General features: G+C 37.0%; 1 protein-coding gene across 4 annotated transcripts in view; it reads left to right on the top strand.

Annotated features, from left to right (window-relative positions):
• Positions 1-1,813: 1,813 nt before the first annotated feature.
• Positions 1,814-12,389, top strand: part of LOC124409754 — a 31,683-nt gene continuing 21,107 nt past the window's right edge. For all 4 annotated transcript variants that reach the window (XM_046887578.1, XM_046887579.1, XM_046887577.1 and 1 more), the window contains exons 1-2: positions 1,814-2,511; positions 11,455-11,711. In XM_046887578.1, the coding sequence (XP_046743534.1) occupies positions 2,007-2,511; positions 11,455-11,711 (762 nt within the window). In that variant the 5' untranslated portion in view covers positions 1,814-2,006. The remainder of the gene's footprint in view (positions 2,512-11,454; positions 11,712-12,389) is intronic.

Genomic DNA, 12,389 nt, shown 5'->3' with positions numbered 1-12,389 from the left:
CCGAGGTCTTCGAAAGCTTTCGATGTCCAACATATGTATTATGTGTATATAATGGAGTGTAGAGCCGACTATATATAGCGGGTGTATAAATAAATCCTAACTGAATATTTAATGCTGCCAACTTCTCCGCTGACCAACACCTAACGTAACGAAACCAAACGAAACGGGACGAAACTTAACGAAACGAAACGAAACGAAACGAAACGAAACGAAACAAAACTAAACCGACTGAACCCCACCACTTGAGTATTTTTATTTCGTTCATATTGTAACACAGGATCGGGAATCGGGCGTTTAGTTCGATCGCTCGGTTATTATATTCCTACGACTCGTCACTGCCTTTGGGAATCGCTCTCATCCTCGGCTAGAAGAAGATTGCAACTCTTGTAGTTGACGATTATTTTTATATTCTCATTCTCCTCGGGCTTCCCGCCGCTTTGCCACATCTGTCGAGCATCGGGCGAGTGACAGATATTCGTGTGGCAGTGTTTTCTTCGCGCAATCACTCTCTCATAAAGCGCAAAACTCGTTTCGTTGCGCTAATTTCTCACACGCGAAGCGAATCGCATTATTTAATCGTCGCTTTACTAATTTCCGTGGAACAAAAAAATTTTTGCTGAATGGAACTAAGAAAATTTAGCTATCGAAAATTCGATTTCGTATATCATTTCGCAAATGTATATATAGTATTAAGTATTTATACACTACGATTCTAAATCTAAATTATTCTTATAGAAAATTCAGTAGTAAATAATAAATGGCACAATTTTTCAAACTGTAACGATACAGAAAACCGAATTTACGATCTCCCGCAAAATAAAAAAAAATAAAAAAAAAATTACGCGAATAATGTTGTTTTTTATTTCTCTCTTTTTTTTTTATACTTCACCACTTATTTTAAAAGTGTTTAAAACACTCTTGTAAACCGTCCGCATGCGATTAATTTGATCTTTTGATATAGAAAACGATAAACTTTCGGCTGTCTGGTTGAGTTTTGAAAAGTAATAAAAAGCATTCCGTTTGGTTAAATTTAACGATAAATCTGTAACATTTAATAAATATATAATCGAACGAAGTGTAAACCCGTTTTAAATACACCGGTGAGTTAATATTGACTCAATTTAGGTAACGAGTGTTCTCCAATCGGATGAATAACAAGTCGATCAGTTTGATTGAAGAGGCAATTAGTTGATTAAAGAAGGAATATTTTTACATCAAAGCGATGTAAATTTGTGAATTTTTGCCAGTTACAGATACGAATAGAGCTTGGAGATACAATTGGAATAAAGATTAGCCAGTGTAGTCGCAGATTCTATTTTACTTTTATTCACGATTTTCGTTGTACAAAAATAGCCGATTTTAGGGTAGCTCAACCTGCGCTGGGACACAATACACACTCTATCGCGTAGGTATACCGTATTATGATGAGCTATTTTTGAGTTGATTAACTTAAGATGACGTTGCCGCGAGTCTATCGGCTGTTGTGAAGGTAATACGCTGTTTCTTGTTTTATAAAAGTTAAAATTAGCCGCGGGCCGGTAAGAATACGAAGATACACGTACAGCGTAACGAAAAGTCGAGGAAGAAGGCGGCGGCGGCGGCGGCGGCGGCTAAAATCCGATGAAACAGCTTTTCTACAAAAGCTTCAGGATGTGAATAAATTCGTTAGATTCCTTCAGACCCGATCGCATAAATATATGTTTTTAAAAAATAATAACGTAGATAAATTATTGTCTGATTTCAGATGAGGATGGAAACACGTTAAGGAATCCTGAGCAATAAGAAAAATAATATAATAAAAAATAGAATAATAATCGTAGACCCAACTACGGGAGTATGAGAAAGATGTTTTTCACGGGTGGAACGGACTTATTATACTACGTAAATAATCGCGAGGATTATAATAATAATAATAAAGGCCGGGGAGCAGGTGCAGGTAACGATGAAGTGGAGGATAGAAATGGTTGCTCTAGCGGTATTAATAATAAATTCGTCTTGGATCGGGCATGTACGTCATCTATCCGGCAGAAGAGCTCCTTAGAATCTATGAAACCAACAGGCGACCTGCTGGGAGTTTACTGAATGCTGGCGTGTTGACGAGTCGACCGTGCCAAGTTTCTAACTGGAGTCAGATTGACTCGAGCGCTAAGAAGATAGAGAAGAGTGGTAGGAAGAATAAGCCGGGAAAACCGACTAGGAACAAGATTAATAATAATAATAATAATAATAACAATAAAAGTAATAATAATAACAACAATAATAATAATCGTAATAACAGTAAAAGTAACAGCAACAGTAGTCATAGCCTTAGTAATATTGACAAGAGCTGTTCGAACTCGGTCGGTAATTCCGGCAGCTCTAAAGGCCGGGAGAAAAAACGAGTTATTATGCAAAATAACCGCAACACCACCGAGGAGGGTGCCCCCAACCCCCTTAAGGATTTGACTCATGCATCCCTCAACGAACCGCTCAAGCTTCACAATGCCAACACCCTCAAGCTCGTTCAGAACGGTCAGTATATCAATCATTACTTTAAGTCCTCTGAAAGCTCGACAAAAGCACAACGTTCGTTGGGGCCGACGGTCGGATGGAAAATGTGACTGTAAAAGTGACGTAGAATTGTTGCATTCCTATGGTTGATTCAGAATTGTATACAGATTCGACATTTTGCAAGGCTATGTTTTCATCTTTCTAAATTTTGACTTTTTGGGTTTCGAATTTCTATGTTTTTAATTTTCGACACTTGGAGTTTTTACATTTTTGCAAATTTTTACTCTTACCCGACGCGGTGAAGAGTTAAATTCAACAATTTACGATGTATGTCGACTTTTTTTTAGATTTCAATTAATTAAAACTCTGAATTTTCATTTGTAAATGAATTCACTGCAAATCAGTTTGAGACAAAAATTTTTTCATTAGCTGCTTTACGTTAAATCACAAAAACCGTATTCTGTATATATATATGTATTATGTATACATATGTATTCAAGGCAAAAACGTTCTGGATTATGATTAATTTCGACACGTGGAACCAAAAAGAGAAGAGAAAAACGAACGAGCACTTGATGTTAGTTTCATTGAACTTTTTCCTCGACCGTAGGTACGCCCGATGCATTATATTAAATCCGATAATAAATTGATGTTGATATAAAATTGGGGGGGGGGGGGGGGAGGGGGGTTGAAATATTGAGGTAAATTCAACGTTTTCATTTTGTATAATAATAGCATCCATGTATTCTGCAGTAAAGTGGTTTTGACGCTTTTTATACGTATAGATGCCCGCACATCGAAGTGGAATGAAAATCACGAAAAAGATCGACGTAATATAGCCACAAGTGTTGGATCATCAGTACCTCGTACGTCACACGTCAAAGGCACTCATAGATCGCGTATCGTCTTGACCCATAACTGGTTGTGTAATTACATTTTCCCCCATCAATTAAGGGAGAGTCAATTATCGATTCTCCGAACCGTTCGCAGAGTAACAAATAACGTTGAATACAATCGGAGAACACACATCGGTGTTAAAACGTCGCGTGTCAAATTTCAGCCAATCGATAACCGGTGAGGTGAACGAAGGAATTTCAAAAACCAGATTTAGAATGAAAATATTGACTAAAAATAACTTGATTTTGGACGTGATTAAGAAATTGAGTTTTTTTTTTCTCTAAGGGTTTCCGTTTTTCTCGTAATGTGAGAATGATTCTACAAAATAAATAGCTGAAATCGATTTCTCAGAAAATTTTACCCTTGTTTCGTATACTTGATAATTATTTGATACGCAGTGTATGTCAAAAAAATCGTAAAAAACGAAAATCAAAATTTTACCTCATATAGTGTACAAAAAATCGAATGGATTAAATCATTCGTTCAAATTAAAATTTCACTTCAAAATTTTAATTAAAAAAAGAATAAAGAAAGTTATTTAGTCACCTCCGAAATGAAAAGTTCAATTTTCAGTATATCACCGCGTTTCAGAGAACGTTTGAGACTCATTTTCGAATGAACATCTGGGAACGAATGAACGAACTTGGACGATTCTGGTGTCACTCGACGGGGCTTTTCTCAACTTAAAACTGATTAGATTTTGCATATGATCGATCGAGTATTTTTCTAGTTATTCGATTATCCACACGACAAAAAAAATGTAATAACGTAAAAATGATGACATCTCGAGAGTGGATCAAGGGATTTTTATGATTTTGGTCTCGATCGGCGCAGAATATATTCGCTTAGAACCGAATCAATTTTGAATTTGATAAGTGACATAGTTTTCCAGTAATTTGATAAAAAGAGAAAATGCAATGCAACCATGGAGAAAAGCTGTTCCCGGATATTTCACGAGCTCGAAACGCATCTGAGGGGAAAATTTTTAGGGCTGGTCTTATCAAGGTCACCAAGGTTAACCACTCGTTTTTTAGCCCCTCCCCAGAGGGGGATCCGTCGCAACGTAACGAGCACATAATTGTGAATCGAGTTATTCGGCACGCAAATAGAGAAAATCACGTGGGCGGGCGAATATCGAGCCGAGTTGCAGGGCGCAGGGCGAAACTTCGCGACGGGACGGGACAATTTGCTTGTTCGCGACAATGCAACCCCGTCGCGACGCGTGTATGGAGCGAAGCTTGCAGTGTGCCGTCGTAATTGCGGTAACGAGAACCCCGCAATTGAGTCGTGGTTATAGCTATACTCATACCTACACCTGCTCGTTGTCTAAGTAGAGTTGGACAACGACTCCGGGCCTTGAATCAGGGTTGAATTAATCATAGGGGTCGCAAATGGCGACTGGGCCTGCAGCTCGTACGGATTAACGATCTATGGAACGTACAGTCGGGTGGAAAAATTGTTGAAACGAAAGCGTGGCGAAAGCCTTGAGGGGTTTACACAACTGACGAACAAGAAAAAGGGTTTTTACAGCATTGGCATTGAAAATTCCACTTTTTGTGGCAGTTTTCGTTCCGTAAAGTGACGCTTTATACGGCAGCGAACAAAGTTGCGGAATAAAGTCTTTATTCCGCAGTTTTGATGCGCAGTTCAAAGTGCGCATCCCAAACTGGCGAATAAAGTAGCTTCGTCGAACAGATCGCGACATAACCTCACTCTTCGTTTTGCTTTTCAATACCCATACTGTAAAAAATATCGTATGTGGCATGCCCGTAAACCGTTTTTTGGCTCGGATAAATTCAGTACTCGCTTCCGGCTCGCTTCCGGCTCGCCTTCAGCTCGTCCTGAAATCTTTATCCTTGCCAAAAAAACAGACGATTTACGGGTATGCCACATAAATAGCTATTTTTTCAAGAATTTTTTTTAATAAGCTTTAACTGTAAATATTGATATAAGCTTTGTTAGGCTTAATAAATACACTTCCGAATTACAGAAATTTTTTTTTTTTTTATTGATTTTAATCACTTTTTATACACGAAAATGGCAGTTGAAAATCAGTCTGGAAAAAAGGCAGGTCTGCGCAGTTGATGATTTCTCGGAGATGGTTAACCTGAAACAAAAAAATCGAACGATATTGGATTCAGCATATTAATGGCCTTCGAATGAATCATACGTTTTTTGAAATTTTGATTTTAACAATATTATTTTTTTGCAAAAAACGGCAAAGAAGCGGTCTATTTCAACTTTTTCGAAAAATGGCCGCCATTTTGTTAATTTTTCAAGTATCAGAAATCATATTATTCGTTCCAAGGCCACGCTGAATCTAAGACCGTTCGATTTTTGGGTTTCAGGTTAACCATCTCCGAGAAATCATCAACACCGCAGACCTACTTTTTTTCAGACTGATTTTCAACTACGATTTTTGTGTATAAAAAGTGATGAAAATCAATAAAAAAAAAATTTAATGGTTAAAACTTATTAAAACAATTCTCGAAAAGAACCTTTTTTTTGCTCGTCAGTTGAGTAGACCCCATAAACACTTTCACTGAAGCTAATTTAGTTACACATTCAACTCAAGAACTTTCCATGATTATGGAAGCTAAATTGTTGAAACACTGAAATGCAAATAACAATACCTCAATATGTTAATTAAATCATGGAAATCTCATTATTCTACTACCCCCCCTGCCCCTCCCAAAAAAAACGTCGATTTGCTTGACTGATTTTAATTAGCATAAGCTGATTTTATTCGTAAATGAATTTTCTACGGATCGTCCAAGTCAAATTGTGCATAACAATAACACACTTCTTGCTCGATCACAAGTTTAACATTTTTAAATGATTACGATTGGATATTAGAGTAGATTTTTCCGCCAACTGATGAAATCGAGAAAAAATCTGACTCAGATGATTTTTCGAGAATTTATTTACTAATAGAATGAGCTATTTTTTAGTACAGTCAGTAGAACTATGTCAATTTATCACAAAAAAAAATAGTGAAATAACGTGATTTCTTTGATGCCGTTAATATCAAGGTTTTTGCAGTTGAAATTTATTGTTGAAACGCTTTCATCTGGATCACAGTGACTTGATTAGCTTCAGTTGCCTTTCATCTTGTTACGTTTTTGATTCGACATATTTTTGACCTGACTATACTTCTCATACATCCTTAACCCTTTGAGTCACACACTATTGTGCTGAGTCAACTTTTTTAACAAGAAAGTATTCCGTGGTTTTTGGGTTCGTTGATATTACAAATCTGAAAGCAAATTTCGCAAATTCAAGATGAGAGATAAAAATTTCAAATTTGATCGAATACGGTCAAAAAACTCTCTGCAGGGGTTTCGGAGACGCTGTTTGGATTCGCCATACTGAATTTTCGAAATCTGATTTCACATTCGTAATCAGCGACCCCATAAACCACTGGACAGAGATAAATATGTTGAAAAGTTCTCTAAATCTACAAAAATGGATATAAAATAGGTGATGAAAATACTTGTCACCATGACTCAAAGGGTAAAGAAGACTGCGGGATTTTGTTTCTCTGCTTCATTGTGTCCGATGAGGTTTCCCGTATTTTCATTTAGAAATTATATTAACCCTCTTCGACTCTGAGATTATTAATTTTCCTTTCAAGAAGAGGCACGCGTTTCACTCCGCCGATTCTTAATGCGCAATTTCATACAAGCGAAAAAGCTGATAACCGAGGAAGGGTAATGAAAATATTTAACAACGGAATTATTATGACCCCGCTCTCTAATCTAATATCCTCAACTTCGTCGTGGAACATTACGAGGCGAAGAAGTTATATCAATATTTTTACAGCCATGTACAATATAGGTATATATCCACATTATGTGTGCATTTTTACTCGTCTTCGCCATTTCTTGCCGGTGGAATTTACTCTGATGGTAATTTTTTAAGCCACTTTTCCAATAACTTTTAATTCAGACTTTGTACAATAGACTTTTAGCTTAGACTTCATTCTCATTTTGCAAAGAGGAATAATTTTTGCGTATAATATTTACGCCATTCTAATGCTACGTTATATGTATAGTATACGAAAAGGAGAAAGAAAAAAGAAGAATGTACTATATATAAAGTGAAATCAATCTTCTTATGGATTATAGTATTATTGCGTGAATCAGTCGTGCAGAAAACCCACCAGGCATCAGTGAATTTGGAATTGTATCCGCACACCCGCAGGCAATGAATTGTTTATGGGGTTTGGGGTACGTGTGTATACATGAGCCAAATGACAACACGCTTTTAACGACGTGAATGAATTTTTCATTTTTACGGAAGTTCGTAATGCGGCCAAAGTTCTCTTCTGCGCTGTATACAACGATTTTGTAAGTTTTACCTGAAACACCAATAATTCTCGTAACAATTGGTGAGCCTCATGTTGAAAAAACAGAAAATCGATTGTGGATTCATTCGATTCAAACGCCTTTTCGTGTTATTTGATACTGTGGAATGATCGTGATTTAAACTTTTGAAATTCTATTTCGAATCACAAAGTTGATCGGTTAAAAATCAAAATCCTTTTAATTTAATTTTCCCACGACACACGCGGACGCTCTTTATTTGATTAATTGATGTAAAAATATTGATATCATTAGATAATTAAGAGCTTCGATACCGATTATGTATTCTTATTATAGATCAGTGATTTTGAAAATTTATCCGTGCAGCAGATAAGTGTATATATATAATCACAACATCATTTCAGTTGAAAATGAATTTTATCATTCCTCTTTTCAGCGTTATACAGAAAATATTAAATAAGCAAAGTGAATGCAGCGTAATTACATCGATTATTCACATTCCAACTGCACGTCGTCGCGGTGTCGACGGCTCGACAAAGAGAGAAAGAAGAAGAAGAAAAAGAGAGAGAGAGAGAGAGAGAGAGGAATTGAGGGTTGAATACAATATAATTGGCCGAATGAAATTAGCACGAGTAATTAAATCTCTATTTAAAAAATCGTTATGCAAATATATTCGTCAAATCCTATTGTCATTCAAACATGACATTCTTCGAACAAGTTATTTTGGAATTTGATTCCACCCCCTTTCGCGCGGTTACGAATTGTCGAATATCGTTGTTAAAATTGAATTTCATTTTGACGAGTGAAACTAGTCACACATCATAGATTACACGTATGCAGGCTATTAGCTATAGATACAGAGAATCGCGAGTTGCAGGTGCTGGGATGTTGAAATTGGATCTCGGTTGCAGGTAATTCGAGGGGTTGGTTTCGCTGAGCGGCGGAGCAGCTCAACGTAGGTATTGTCCTGAGTGTAGTAGCGATCCATGCGAGCGACGCTTGTATTTAATTTCTGTTTATTTTTCTTTTTTATTGTTTTTAAACAATGTCCTGCATCGCCCGAATCGACATTATAAATATTTTATAATGTCGAAGGAGTCTGCAGGTTGCCATGGCAGCAGAGCCGAGCTGGTGAACAGGCAAGGTATTGATCTGCCCCACCTGAATTCAGGTCAACCCCTGACTAAACACCTTTTCTGTATATTATATATGCATACCCACCTGCAATCTTTGACAAGGTTACATTAATTATGCATATTACCGGCCTGGATTAAAGGCTCGAGGTTTGCCCGCGCGGCCGCGTCCTCACCCTCGTCATTATTAACCCCCTCCACCCCCACCACCAAACCGGCAACCTCCGATCTGCTAATTAAGCGGCAAGCGCATTCTGTGAATCCTCATTATAACCGATCGCTTCGCTTCTGTCGAGAGTCCGCCTTTGCCGGTGTTGGTGTCGATAGAACACGTGACTATAGTATCGGAGAAAAAGTAGAAGACGATGAGAAGGGATGAAAATAATAAGTATATAGAGAGAAGAAAATGATAAGAATAAAAATAAAAAGAAGAAGAAGAAGAAGAAACTTGAACCGGGAGAGAAAGGAAAACAACGTTGGCGGAGAAGGTGAAATTCAACAGCAACGTGATATCGGAGAAAGTCATTTGATATTCTCATGTTCCAATTAGGCCGATCCTACTGGAACCCTCGAGGCTGATGGATACTCGTTGTTAAAACAAACCGTCTGCGAAACCGGGGGTTGAAAATATGGGGGCGGGAGAAGGTCGTTCGCCAGGCGAAAAAAAAAAAAAACTTTCAAAAATAAAACTCCACTTCGAGCATCTCGATTTGTTGAAGTTTTGTATCCCGTGTACAGGAGAAAAAAAAAAAAAGAAGAAGAAGAAGAAGAAGAAGAAACAATTCCCAGAGATATTCCCGATTTCATGGGGTAACCTTTCATGCAGGCTTCGTGTGTATCCGTAAATTTTGTTTCGCGGGTAAAAATGTCCCATATGTATATACATATATGTATATATATATATATATATATATATATATATATATATATATATATATATATATATATATATATATATATATATATGTATGCGTGAATTTGATGAAAGAAAGAAAGAAGGAAAGAAAGAAAGAAAGAATAACCGTGTTACATGTACATATCTATACACTCTATACTTTTACGTATCGATCATTCAATTTCATTCACCAGCGAGATGGGTATTGAAAAATGTGCTTTTCTTATCCGCTGTTGTAGAAAGGATGATGCGATGCTTTTGTGCTTGAATTCAATGCATTCGTAATAAACATATAGTCTATACATATAATATGTATGTATAATGTATATCATACTTCTTTTCGACACATTGTTGTTCGTTTTCAAAAACATCACCCGATTCTTTCCTTTTCAATAAATTTCATTTTATTTCATATCTCCCCCCCCCCCCCCCCCCCCCCTCGGTAGATAGATTTATCAAAAATAAATGGCGTTACAAAGGTAATCCCGCAAATGGGCGTCATAAACGTTTGAGAGCCTCGCATATGGGAGGAAAAATTGAGAGAGAGAAAAAAAAAAAAAATAAAAAAAAAAAATAAAGTACCCTGGGATACGTTGACACGGTTCCCTGATGGTTTTCCTGGCTGTGTTTTTTTTTTTTTTATTTTTGTTTTGTTTTATTCCCAACTTCCGTCATAAAAACGATCGTTACTCACGTCACCGGTGACACCGGATCTTGACCGCTTTTCCAACCGGTATTATCTCATCAAGATATAGAGTTTATATTGCGCTCAGGTGTCGCGCATTGTATGTATAATGCCTGTGTATATAATCGAACGATGCGATATGTCGAGTGTTTGGGCAATTAGGGAAAACACGCGATTCTACTTACGCAATTAAACGATTTCGATCCCCGCACGTGGCCGCGCGCCGGAGAGATAAATTGTTATATTCACTCGTAAACGCTAATTGTACTCTCAAAAATACAGTATACATCGCGTATGCAGGGTGAAATTTTTCGAATTTGAAAAAGATGAAATATATTGAAAAAAAAAAGTAAAAAGATAAAAGAAATTTCCAGAACCCGAAAGATCGATCAATTCAATTTTAAACTGCATCGTCCGAGGTTTTCATATATTTTTTACTTTTTCAATCCGTTGATAATTCGATGCTTTTGTTCTTTGTTCCGGAGGTGACCAAAAAAAAAAAAAAAAAAAAAGGGGAGAAAAAAGAATAAAAACAAACAAACAAACGAACAAAAAATGAAAAAAATTAAATCCAACGACCAAATTATTTTTCTCTAATTAGTTGTCAAAATAATCTGAAATATACGAAATTCCACGAAACTTCCCTTACGGAACAATGTTTCCTCGAGGCGAAACGTGAGGCTAAAAACAATGCTAAGAGAGAAGAGAGAGAGAAAAAAAAAACGACCAATAACAAAAACAAAATGAAAACGTTGAACTTGTTTGATTAAACAAAAAAATTTGAATCATTATGGCAATAATTTTAAAAGTTCTTGTACAAAAATTAATGGCCTGCAGTATTTTATCTGGTTATTTTTTTTCTCATCGCAAGCTTGAGTGTACTTTTTATTAATTAATAAAGATTTTTCCCTCGCCACGTTACTGCTGTATTTATGACGATGACACGCCTCTCCCGGAAATGGTCAATTTAAAAATGGGGTAAAAGAATACCAAACGTTAATTGTCAACTTGTATTTCCATCCCTTGCAGTGTCGGAATTCGCTCAGGAATTGGGGGGTGCGATGGAAAGCCACGCGGCGAACGTCCGGCGGCTGGTCGACGATTTTCGTGGACGTTCAGGAGAGCCGAGGGGAGATTCAGGGGGGATGCGCCGTGCCTGGGAAAGCCTTTTGCGGCAGGTCGAGGCGGACGCCGCGGCGAATTTGGACCTCGCGGGTGTCCTGCAGCAGCAGCTTGCACGGCCAACGCAGGAGGCGAGCTTCCACCGGAAGGTGCAGTCGAGAAAGGTGAGAAGGGCGAGAAAAAAAAATTTACATTAACCGAGTGCGGAAAATATTACATTCTCGCACTAGTGCGGAAATGTTTCTACTTTGCGCACTAATTTAGGTACGTAAAATCGAATTTTCCACAGTGGATTGGGAAAAATAGTACGTGCAATACGTGCGAAATCCTAGATGTTGTAAAAAAAATTTATTTTTTCGATCAAAATTTATCGATTAAATTTATTCATGCCGCGAGGATGAGTATAGATTGATTGAAATTCAGGAGATTGATCACAAGCATTACTGCCTTGTGTATAAGCTGGTACTTGCTTCCGTATTACAAGTAGGTATATATATATATATATCCTCGGAAAAGGGTATCCATTTCAATTTGTTAATTACTCAACTAATTCGATCGAAATTCAGAGCTTTTAATGCTTTTCTGTACCAAAGATTTTAATTTTGTGACCAAACTTATGAGAAGTTTTTTTGGTTGGCAATTCTAAACATCTGTATCATAATTTTTTCATTCAGAATAACTTTTCTACTCGACTGTACACACGAAATATCTCTAAAGTTCTTTAATGCCTGGAGGGTGATGTCAAAATTTGGGAGAAAAGTGAGGTTTCATTTGTTTCTACCGTAAAACACTTAAGCTTGTTGAAATGTTGAGAAATTCTTTTCAAACTGACTTGCGAGAGT

Source organism: Diprion similis, chromosome 8, assembly GCF_021155765.1.
Source record: "Diprion similis isolate iyDipSimi1 chromosome 8, iyDipSimi1.1, whole genome shotgun sequence".
In the NCBI taxonomy this organism is placed as follows: Eukaryota; Metazoa; Arthropoda; class Insecta; order Hymenoptera; family Diprionidae; genus Diprion; species Diprion similis.
Note: the sequence above shows the minus strand (reverse complement) of the source record. Positions and strands in the feature narration are given on the sequence as shown.